This window comes from Micromesistius poutassou, assembly GCF_964030765.1.
Source record: "Micromesistius poutassou genome assembly, chromosome: 13".
In the NCBI taxonomy this organism is placed as follows: Eukaryota; Metazoa; Chordata; class Actinopteri; order Gadiformes; family Gadidae; genus Micromesistius; species Micromesistius poutassou.
In genome coordinates, this window is record NC_140283.1 from 17735019 (window position 1) to 17747241 (window position 12223).

At 47.8% G+C, this 12223-nt stretch overlaps 2 protein-coding genes across 2 annotated transcripts; both read right to left on the reverse strand.

Moving 5' to 3' along the window:
• Positions 1-1128: 1128 nt before the first annotated feature.
• Positions 1129-2133, reverse strand: LOC311357266 (galanin receptor 2a; the record flags this gene model as incomplete). The annotated part of the gene is made up of 1 exon (XM_084477171.1): positions 1129-2133. One exon carries the CDS (start codon positions 2131-2133, stop codon positions 1129-1131), a length of 1005 nt encoding a protein of 334 aa, XP_084333297.1.
• Positions 2134-4621: 2488 nt separating this feature from the next.
• pthlhb (parathyroid hormone-like hormone b) lies at positions 4622-5682 on the reverse strand (the record flags this gene model as incomplete). The annotated part of the gene is made up of 2 exons (XM_084477172.1): positions 4622-5126; positions 5579-5682. The coding sequence occupies 2 exons, from the start codon at positions 5680-5682 to the stop codon at positions 4622-4624; spliced, it is 609 nt and encodes a 202-aa protein (XP_084333298.1).
• Between the last annotated feature and the right edge of the window lie 6541 nt (positions 5683-12223).

Below are 12223 nucleotides of genomic sequence, written 5' to 3' on the forward strand. Positions count from 1 at the left end.
GTGTCAGTCATATCATATAATCAGTCACACAATCTCCTCAGCCGCGAAGGTCAGGCTCTGTCTTGGCAAACAGTGGGTTGGTGTGTCTGATTACCGTCACCAGATCTACAACACGCCTTCCTCCAGACCCCCTCGCTGCCCCTCTCTCTCCCCACGCAGCGACCACCACTACCTGGGCCAGAAAGGCTTCCCCTACACCCCTCCTTTACTACTGCACTGGTTCTCCAGCGATGGTCTGAACCCCTGACCCATCCACTGGGAGGAGATGTTACGCACGGGAATGATTGTTTATGATTGGAGATTTTCCAGATGCTTATTTCTTGTATAATTCTGCCTTTTATCGTCTTATATCGTATTATATCATCTTGCGATCTTTTTAACAGAAATTGACTGGGATAATGCAGCTCAGTTAAATGTTTCTGTGGTATTTTAAAAGGGGAAATACCCCATTGTTAACCATTTAAAGTATCTCATCGCACCCTGAGTTGTGTCCAGTTGTTTTAAGAAGGCAAACTTGATACTGATTGAGTTGTTGCAATAAACAGCACTTGTCAACAGATACTGTTTTATTAACAGTATAAATACTTTCAGTTTAAAAACCCTCTACTAGCTGAATTTGGTTGTGCAAAACAGTGGAAATCATCTTTTGCTGCAATATTAGTTTCTGAAAAATAATGAATCATTGATATTTGGTAGGACATTAGTAGACTATTTTTCTTTATGGATGGCAGATACATGCAATCCAATTTGAAAGAAAATGTTTTAGTCAAAGTGTTAGTGTCAGTGTTAAGTCATTGTGTTTTGTTTGTCAAATGTGCCAAAAACATCAAAAGAGGTTGTTCAGGAATACATTTTAGTCACATTGACAATCACATGACAATGGCACAGTCAGTATACAAAAAGTCCGAATAAAAAATATATCTACTTTTACTTATTATTTTGTACAAAAATGTAAAATCTGATTAATATAACACAACACACTCAAACTCAATTGTAAAACGTCGAGAGTGAGTCCACTAGAGGGTGACTCCACCAGAGAGTGTCTCTACTAGGGAGTGACTCCACTAAGAGAGTGACTCTACGAGAGTGACTGCACTAAAGAGTGACCCTAATAGAGCGTGACTCCCACTAGAGGCTGTCCGTGGCGACGCTGACCACCTGAGGGTGCACCCGGTTCCTTGTGGCAGCGGCGGCGGCGGCGGTGGCAGCGGCGGCGGTGCATCCGAAGAGCCACTCTGCCCTCCTGTGGCGGTAGCGCTTGGACAGCAGCACGTACAGCACCGGGTTCACGCAGGGGTGCAGGTACTGCAGCACGGTGCACACAAAGTAGAACACCTCCCAGGACGAGCCCTGGCGGTACAGGCCCAGGTACACGCAGAGCTCCAGCACGTAGCTGGGCAGCCAGCACACCGAGAACGACCCGGCCGCCAGGAAGACCATGAGCGAGGCCCGGCGGGTGTTCCTGGCGCTCGCCTGCGTCATCGCGGGGCTGCGGTGCAGGAAGAGGGCCAGGCGCGCGTAGTTGAAGGCGATCACCAGCATGGGGACGAGGTAGAAGAGCACGAACTGGCTGAGGATCACCTGGTAGTGGTGCTGGTGGATGGTGGGCAGGCAGTAGGTGAAGTTGGCCGGGCTGGGGCCCACGCTGTCCCTGGTGGCGAACATGCGCAGGGGGAGGCTGACGAAGAAGCTGAGCGCCCACACCAGCACGAACATCAGCACCACCAGGTCCATGTCGGGCGGCCGGTAGGGGTTGGTGATGATCATGGCGCGCGTCATGGACACGGCGCACAGCGAGTAGGTGCTGGCGGCCAGGCTGAAGGCCAGCAGGAACTGGTAGACCTTGCAGAAGACGTCGCCCAGCGGCCAGGACTGGCTGACCACCGAGTGCAGGGTGAAGGGGATGAGCAGCAGGGTGAGGAAGTCGGCCAGCGTCATGCTCAGCAGGAGGATGTCCAGGCGGTTCTTGCGCAGGCTGTTGTGCTGCTTGGCGAACAGCGAGAAGACCAGGAGGTTGGCGCAGAGGCCCACGCCCAGGATCAGGCCGCAGGTGCAGGCGAAGATCAGCCCGTAGATGTTGGTCGCAGCCTGGGTGATCAGTGTCACACCCACCACCACCACCACCGCCACCATGACCACCATCAACACCACCATCACCACCACCACCACCACCACCACCATGACCACCACGACCACCATCAACACCATTACCACCACCACCACCACCACCACGATATCAACAGCCCCAGAAAGGAAGAAGATTAACCAAACGTGTCCATGTTATGTTTTTGTTCAAAGTTCCCCTTGTTGGAATAATTCTATTTTTATTGGTGTTTATTAAGGAAGCAGAAGTCTGGTAAAGTCCACCCGCTGACAAGTCACATCCACACATTTTATTGCTGGATTTTACGTCAATCATCACACCTTGCTGCTTTACTTTCACTGCTGTCACCCTCACCGCTTTAGACATAAACACAGTAAACACATCGCACTGACCGTACCTCTTTATATGTGGACATACTCACCATGGTCTTTCTTCAATACTTTCTGGCACGGATCGGTGACATCCTGGAGTGCAGATCTCCACGATAATGTTTTTGGAGTAAAGAACCTACTGAATCCATCATGCTAAAAGGTGACAGGAGTAGCTCCTTTCCATGAGCTGTTAACCAGCCGGCGACTGGTGAATGGAGAGGGAAAGGCAAACACTACTTGGATCAGATTGACTCCGGGTGAGCGGGTTTAAAGAGAGAGCACACGTCCATCTCCAGTGAACTAAAAACCTGCATCTCATGAAATTTGTTTGAGGAGAGAGGAGAGTCACCGTTACTCGTTCTATCAAAAAGGTTACCATTAATTATTTTCTTTGAATCCAAAATGTGTATCATTATTTTCAATTGTTTTGTTACAACCTAAAAAAACTTAAAAAACCAAGGAAGCTTTTCTCAGAATCCCTCAGAAGAACTAAATCCATCCACTGACAAGTAATTAAAACTTTCACACAAACTTTCCTCCTGTTCCTATACTTGATGACATCTATTACTAGCAGCTATTAATGAGGTTCATGAGATGCATTCAAACCGGAGGACAGAGGACCATGCCTCAGTATTTGCGACAAGCGCCTCCTCTAACTCATCTCAAGATGGATAATGCTAACCAAAGTAAACACGGCCTCTCTCCATTGATTGTCCTTCCCATGTTTCCCCTTTGGCCGGGAGTTATTAATGCCTTTCCCATTGTTGGATTGATTTCTTTGGTGTGAGCTGCATGCTTTGGGAAGCAGCTTTATCAGCCCGTTCCACAGCATTTATGGCTCTGTGTGCGCTAATGGCCTGCACCGCAGCTCTTAACACAGGAAATAGCTGACACTGATGCATTTGCCCTGCCTTCCATTACCTTGCCTGTGTGCTGGGCAGCCGACGGTGGCTATTAAAAAAGGCCACATGTGACATTAACAAAACTCTATTGTGTCCTTAAAAGCCTTTTAATGCTTGCATTTTAAGTCAAGCCTTAAAAGTCAACAACCACGGTTCGACATGTTCGTCATGTTGGAAATCAAATGTTTTTGACGCCCCGTTCCGCTTGTGTTAACGCAAACGCAGCAGACAACAGATACACCAGCAGCCAAGCGTTTCTAGCGGCTACAGTTTTTAATGTTTGCTATGTGGTCAACGTGTATATGATGTCCTCAGTGCAAATGAAGAAAATTAGGAGTCAGAAAATACCTTGACTTTGGCATATGTATAAAAATAGACTATAAAGGTTTAAATGATTGGGGATTTGATAAAGCATTCAATACGCCATAAATATGCATGGGGCCGTAGAAAACAACAACAAGATCAAAAGAACACACAACATAAACAACAAAGGAAGAGAAAATTAAAAACCAATTACGTTAAGTCATGTACAGGATATACCTAAAGTGCATTATGGAATTCAGTCAGCAGCACCACGATACATTCACAAAAAACAATAAATACCCAAATAAATTATGGAAGAACAGTTCCAAAAGATGTAGTCAGCAAACAGTCCAGCTTGAGAGTGTGTTCGAAAAATAGCAACCAATCATAGGTCCAGCCAAGTCCAAACTCCCCAGAGTCTCAATCATCAATAATTACACTATGTACAGCACAGACAATAAATATCTTTGGGATTACAGATGATGACACAGACAAGACCAAATTGTTTTTCGGCGTTTTGTTGTGCGGTGAATGTCTGCGTTGATGGGGTCGCCTCCGCTTGAATAAATACGAATCTTAAAATAAACTAAAACACACTTTGTTTTATGACAGTTGTTATAGTAGCAAAGTACATTGGCAGGAGTGACAGATTATAATCATACAAGCAAAGCCCGGGACCAAAATGAAACAGAAATAATGAAACAAGCCACTCATGGGTCTCTGAAATGGTTCTCATTGTGCTCCTGAGTCTCAGTCTGGTTGAGCTTCAGAACCAGAGCCCTGGAGGTCTGGGACGGGGGGACGGGGGGACGGCGGGACGGGGGGATGGCGGGACGGGGGGGGGGGGGGGGAGGCAGACGCTAGGGCTGGGGTCTTAAGGCTTCAGGACTAGAAGGTTCGGGGGGGAGGAGCTATAAGGCCCGGTTGACCCTCCCAGCCTATCATCCGTCGTGTCTCGTCCGAGCCTCCGTCGACGCCACAGCCCTCCGTGCCCGCTTCCTCTTCTTCTCGCTCTCTTTCCTCCGGCCCAGTCGGACCTTCTTCTTCCTCTTGGTGGCCGCCTTGAGCGGCTGGTCCTTGTAGGCCAGGACCTTGTTGGTCTCCTGGGGCAGGTTGGCGTCCCCCTCTGGGTCCACAGTCCTGAACCTCACCGGCAAATTCTTGGTTCCTCCCGGGGGCTTCTGGTGCACGGCTCCACCAGCACCACCAGTACTACCAGCACCACCACCACCACCGCCGCCTCCACCGCCTCCACCGCCTCCACCGCCTCCACCACCTCCACCGCCCCCATCGGGGCCACTGTTTGGGGAGCCCTGGAAGGGAGGGATGGAGGCGTCTGCGGTGTGCACCTCGTCCAGCAGCTCCTGGAGCCACATGCGGCGCTTGAACTCCTGCAGGGACCGGCCCTTGTCGTGCATGAGCTGGGCGTGGCTCACGGAACGCCTCCTGGAGAACCCACGGTCACAGTGTGGGGGAACGGGAAAAAACGTCAAAACTTCACAATAATCAATGAAATAACATCAGTGCTGGTCGAACAAAGAGCTCCTAGGACTGCTGTTTGGATATTTTCATGCAGATATTATTGAATATAAAATGCATTTGGTTTTGTTATGTCTGGACAAATATGTGCATTTTTTTGGAGAGAGTTGCTGCTAAATATCCAAGGTCACAGGCCAGGAAATCACAGGACAGTAGAGGGCAGCATTAACAAGATTTGCGAGTGCGGCTTCCACCCACAAACCCACACAATCAACAGACCTCTGCACAATCTTCTGCACCAAAAATTCTGCACAATCTTTCTATTTTAATATTCTTCCTGATCATATGTTGTGGAATCGAGCGATGATCGAAGCACAGCATGGATCTTTAAACAGACTCTGATTCAGAAGGTGACTCACGTCCTGTTGCTGGGTACATCCATGGGTCTGCCGTACAGAGTCAACGGGGAAACCAGCAGGAACACAGCCAGGCTCCACTGATGCACTACGCCCATAGAGCACATCCTGGAAGATCTGCAGGAAACACAAACCCAGGCGTCAACATCCCATCAGCCCTCAACCCTGGAACATGCACATGCAGATGAGAGATTGTTATGCCTGCTCTTGCAGCCCCCCCCCCGTTCCCACTTTCACTGGAGTTTGGGCTTACTAATCCTAACACAAAAGTGCACTTTTTAGTGGTCATCATTTCCCCATAAGGATCGTTTTTCTCCTTCTGTTCATATAAACAGGAATGCATGTCAGCCAGAGAAAGGAGACTTACGTGGGATCTCTGCAGAACACACTGATCCTCAGACACTTCTGTTCACCAACGCTTTGAAAAGGAGCTTTGTGCAACGAAATTAAAAAAAAAAACAATCAAAACAAGCAAGACGCCTCTCGAGGAAGCAAAAAAAAAGCAAAAAAAAAAAATCTCCCAAACACACAATGGCCTGGTCAGAAACTCAGTCCAAATCCATCGGCGTGAGGGCAGGCTGGGGAAAGCCCCCTGTCCCCCCTTGCCTCCCGACAGTGTGTGCGCTGAGCTATTTATTTCTCCCCGGGCGTCCCGATGAGGCGAGCGATAAAGATAGCCGGGCTGGACTGCGGCCCACCGGCGGCCGGTGCCGTCACAGCAGCGCGTGTCCCCGGGTGAAGGGGGTGATGGGGTGACGGGGGGGGTGGCGGTGTGATGATCCCTCAGGAGGAGCAGCGCTGTGGCCGGGCCGCGGTAGGTCCAGCAGGACGGGGCGGTGGAGAGGAGACGGGGGTCTTCTGCATGCTGCCTGCCTGTGCTGTGAGAGCTGGGGAGTGTTTGGACCCAGTGAGGCAGAGAGAAGGAAAAGTGGAACTCCTCTTTGGGTGAAGATGCAGACGCAGTTTTAGCGCCTGCCCATAATGTGTTGGTCCTGCCGCGCACGCCCCCCTCACACACACACACACACACACACACACACACACCTAGACACACACACACACACACACACCTACACACACCAAACAGCTACATACACACACACACCTACAGCTACACACACACACACACACACACACACACACACACATACAGCTACACACACATACACACACACACACACACAAACACACACACACACATACACACATACACACGCCTACGCATACACACACATACAAGCACACACACACACACACACACACCTATACATACACAACCACACACATACAACCACACACACACACCCTTCTCACAGACACCCACGCTGAAAACATATACATGTGCATGCATGGTTGCCTACACACACACACACACACACACACACACACACACACACACACACTGTGTGTGCATGCCTCCCCATAGACCTGGAAACAGAACTACACAAACCTGGTCACATATTCATAAAAAACACACACAGACACACACCACACACAAACACACATACGTATATACACCCACAGAAAAACACATGCATACACACTTGCAGATGCAGACACACACACACACACACACACACACACACACACACACACACACAAACACACACACACACACACAAACACGCACCTGCAGTGGCAAGAACGTGTGAACACATCAACGCCTCCGACCGGCCAATTAGCACAGAGAACAGTAAAGATCCGGGCACTAAAGACGAGGGACAATCCGGCTACTGACGCCCGTGGAAACTTTGACGACCATCGCGGTTCCAAAGTCACACATCTGACGGCTTAGGAGGGACAGGTGTGCGCCCATGGTGGTAATCTTAAGGGTAACACGCAGGGGGGAGGGGGGGGGGGGTGGGGGTGGTGCTGTAGAGTAAACAGCCAGGCCTCACCACTTCCCCTAGGGGAGAATGACCATAACCTCAGAGAAACCCAACCCACAGCCTCTCTCTCTCTCTCTCTCTCTCTCTCTCTCTCTCTCTCTCTCTCTCTCTCTCTCTCTCTCTCTCTCTCTTTCTCTCTCCACTGAGCACCATTCAATACGGTCCACTCGTCCGCTCCTCGCTGCTGGGAAGCACAGCTCAGCACTCACTGGTAATGGTGGGCTCTGAGGTGGCTCCTCACATCCAGCCGTGTGGAACTGTTGGGAGCGTGACCCCGCGGCTAGGAATATCAAGTGAAAAGGAGTAAGGGTTAATGCACCGCTAGCGATGGGGGGAAATGTTTAGTTGTCGTTTTTTTTTTTTAAGAATCGTGAGATCCCTCGTTTTGTTTTTTCCTTGTCAGTGTGTGTGAAACAGGAACTGTTTTGCAGGCCGCAGACCATCCATATGCATGAGCATGTCATCATCAAATATTTAACCATCTCTGTTGGAAATATTGTGTCTGTGTTGGCCGGCAGATACCCCAAATCTATGCTCAACTGGGGTTTAAAGATTTTCCCATGAAGGAACAATCAAAGCAAATTGAGACAAACAGGGAAAAAATATATAAATTTATTCACTCACCCTTTTGTTGATTTATTGATGGATTCTCTACACTATGCTAATCATAGTGTCTACAAAATGTAAACATTGCTGTATGGCCATACTGTAAATGAATAAGTAGGTAGCGTAGAGGTAATGATACCAGCAGGTTTAATGGTCTCCTATCATCGTATACTGGTTTTTCGTCTACGTAACTCATTATAACCACCGGTAACCAGAAGAATTTCCCCTACATCAGAGTTGTAAAAGTGCAGTCCAATATTCCTGATATTAAAGTACCTCTTCATTAATGTGGTTACCTTGTCCTCGGTCATGTTCAAGCAAGAAAATAAAAGACCCCTGAAATCGCAACCATTGACTTTACGATCTAGCAATGTATGGTCCTGTTTGAGCAATAAAAAAGAAGGTCTATAAAAGTATCAGAAAACGGAGTCTTTTCTTTTACTAGAACAAAACACAGGGAAACTGTGGGGTAAACGGCAGTACACAGAGTGTAAAGTTCACTGAAGTTATTATTCATATAGATTCTCTGAGTATAAGAACACAAATATATGGCCACAGAGGCCTGTTAAGAAGCACTGTGGTCCATAAATCTGTCCTGCAATTGTAAGGAGAACTGCATATTTTAGTACTTGAAAAGTATGCATTTGATTCACCTCCATACTGTGTATTAGACAATACTAGATCAATAGTATGTGGATGAGTTCCTCCATGATACTGAATACCTATATTTGATTATGTTATGTTCAGAGTACTTTAGGCTATTGATAAGCCTCTTCCACAGCCTGTATACCCAAACCCTGTGGGTGGCAAATTATTTCACAGAGTGCTCAGTATTTTACAAGCAGCCGGTACTCGAAATCCAGCATGGGGTCTCCAATATTCAGCCCTCAGCGTTCCTGACCTCCAACATGCAGTTTGGGGGGAAAAAAATACCTCATTCGATTCCATTCTGCAAAGACTTTACCTGGCAAAAAAAAAAAAAGCCTATTTCCTGGCAGAGAGCAGCGAGCAGAATCGGAGCCAGGAAAGCTGCTTTTGATTCACGCTAAATTGCACACTTAACATAGAACAGTATTCCTGCCCGGTTTTCATCCTTTTCACACTGCACGTACACACCGAGCACAAACAGCCACCACTAACCCGGGCTCAAATATTTCTTCTTTCTTCACTTTTTCTGGCCTACGTCTGCATATACATGCAGACCCCCCCGACCCCCCCCCCCCCCCACAACCTCAGCCTGTTATAGGTCGAAAGAAGAAGGAGAATGAATCTCCTATTTTTAGAAGGTGTTGCTTTAATTCTACTGTTATTGTATCCAAGTGGAATGCAATTTTGGGCAATAAAAACCTTGTGTTGCATGCAATTTATTGAATTTATTTTCAGTTTTCTGCTGGTTAGAGTTTTTGTGTGGGACTTTCATGCTATTCAACATCCATGTAATACTGGAGTAATTAACTTTTAAAAGTTATTACTCATAGACCATTATAGACTAGGGTATTACTAATTTCCATTAACAAGGTGTGATATTAAACCATAAAACAACAATGCTTTGCAAACCTATAAGCAAAAACACACGCCATTAGATATGTTTAAAACCCGAAATATAAATCAAACCTCCAAATCAGTCACCTCAATCCATTTCCCCAACCCTTCAACAGACACATCGACAGATTGCACACGTTGGCCGAAACCATTAACGCGTTAATTCACTGCCACGAAACAAAGCCATGCGTTTCTTGTGCGTTTTTCTAACGACCCCTCCATGGCTTATACTCTTGGCTCTGGGGCTCAGCACATGTCTCCCTGGGGGGGGAACTTTTAGTTAGTTCGGAAAAAACCTCACATGAGAAACGGCCTTCACCAAGGCACTATTGCCCCTTAATGGTTTTTTAACCGTGAAATATAGACAGCGCAGGCTTCTTCGTCTCCATCCCCAGTCCAGCGGAGGTATGCCTTTCACGGAACTGCGTGGCGAGTCATGTTGGACCCGAGTTCTGCTAGTCATTCACACCTACTAATCATAACTGTCACTTCTGGAATGCGCTTTTCTTCAACTCACACACACACACACACACACACACACACACACACACACACGGCATGCGCACTCCTTCATAACTGATTTCAACAGTTCTGCTGCCGTACAGGGTCTTGTGTTCGCTGTTCAGGAGGACAGACACGTGATTGGTTGTTCCAATGTTTTATTGTACGAGCCAAAGTGTCAAATGTTCATGGCGCCCTCTCGTACTGCTTCAAGGTCATACGTTGCGTTCACAGCCAGTGTAGAAAACGTTAAGAGAAAATAAGTAACTGACCAATAGGGAAGACGTATGTATCGAATGTAAAGGGATGACCTTTAAGTTAGCCAGATATAAAGATAGCCTCATGGATAATTATTGACCCTCCACCTTTACCATTCTCTTAGTTGTTTCAGTGTGTTGTTTCAACGCCTATGAACGTTTAGAACAGAGTGACATGCGTTTGTTTGCCAATGTCCCACAACAGGTCAATAACAAAAATAAGTGACTGCGTTGTGGTAATTTAAAACTATTCTTTACATCCTCGGTCCACATTTGTTGAAGGTGTTGTGAAGCCAAACGCGCGTCACATTGCATTTATTTTACACTGACGCGTGCACGCGTGACAGGGCATTTAGAATAACATTTAAACGTGTTTTCCATGTCCCATTACAGAAAGGAAATAGCCAAAATTGTTAGACATAACAGTTTATTACTTTTAAAATAACAGCTTTTCCGCGAATATGCCCACGTGATGATTGCACATTTTCAAACAATTCCCCGTGTATTGTTGGCTCACTGGAATCACCTCCATGTTTATGGATAGACTCAAACTACAGAGTGATGTTGTGGACACGGCTAAGGAAAAGTGTGTTATTTTTCATCTGCAACCAATTCATAACATTATTATTATTGGCTGCATTACACACACACTGTTTTTGATCCAAATTGTACTTGAATGATTTACAGTAAAGATTTTTTTTCTTGTAAATTGTATTCGGTGTACAAGGCACAGGTTGAGTGTGCGTGTCAGAGATGGGTCATGCCTCCGTGCTCTCCCTCCCGAGTCAGACATCCTGAGCATTACCTCATGCTTGTTCAGGTTACCCAAACACAGCCTCCACCTCTGCCACTCATTCACTCCTTGTGGATGGATGTAGTGGACCATGTGACCCACAGCCAGGCTCTCTTTGTGATACGTACGCTGATCTACGCAAGGCCACACTCATGGAGGAGGAGGAGGAGGAGGAGGAGGAGGAGGAGGAGGGGGGGGTGCAGGAGGAGGAGGAGGAGGCGGTGGTGGAGGAGGAGGAAGTGGAGGAGGAGGAGAAAGAGGAGGTGGAAGAGGATGTGGAGGAGAAGGACGATGAGGATGAGGAGGGGTTGGGAAAGGCGGAGGAGGGGGATGTGGAGGAGGAGGAGGAAGAGGAGGAGGAGGCGGAGGAGGGTGGAGCTGGATGAGGAGGAGGAGGAGGAAGACGAGGAGGAGTTGGAGGTGGAGGAGGAAGAGAAGGTGGAGGTGGTGGAGGAGGAGGAGGAGAAGGTGGAGGCGGTGGAGGAGAGAAGGAGAAGGTGGAGGTGGTGGAGGAGGAGGAGGTGGAGGAAGAGGAGGAGGAAAAGGAGAAGGAGGAGGAGGTGGTGGAGGCGGAGGAGGGTGGAGCTGGATGAGGAGGAAGACGAGGAGGTGGTGGAGGAGGAGATGATGTGGAGGAAGAGGAGGTGGAGGTGGAGGAGGCAGAGGAGGTGGAGGAGGAAGAGGAGGAGGAGGTGGAGGAGGAGGTGGCCTTCAAATTTACAACCTGATTTCTTTTCATAATACCGGGATTTTTTTTAATGATACCATAAATGTCAGGCTGGTGGAGCCGGTGAGACGGGCGGGCACCCTGCAGGGACAATAGAATGTTGTTCAGACTGGGCTCTCCAGCACTGGGACAGGAAGTATCTGCCATAGGACATTTTGGACTGTAAAATGTAATTTTAAGATGAAATGATTCCTGCCTTGGCGAAGCTTGTATCCGAGCCTTTGCCTAAATCTCTGGGAAATGAATTTGCCCACTCAGCAGTACTTGGGTTGTGCTACCCAACATTTCAAATATAAGCTATCTTAGCACTGTGTGCGTGTGTGTATGTGCGTG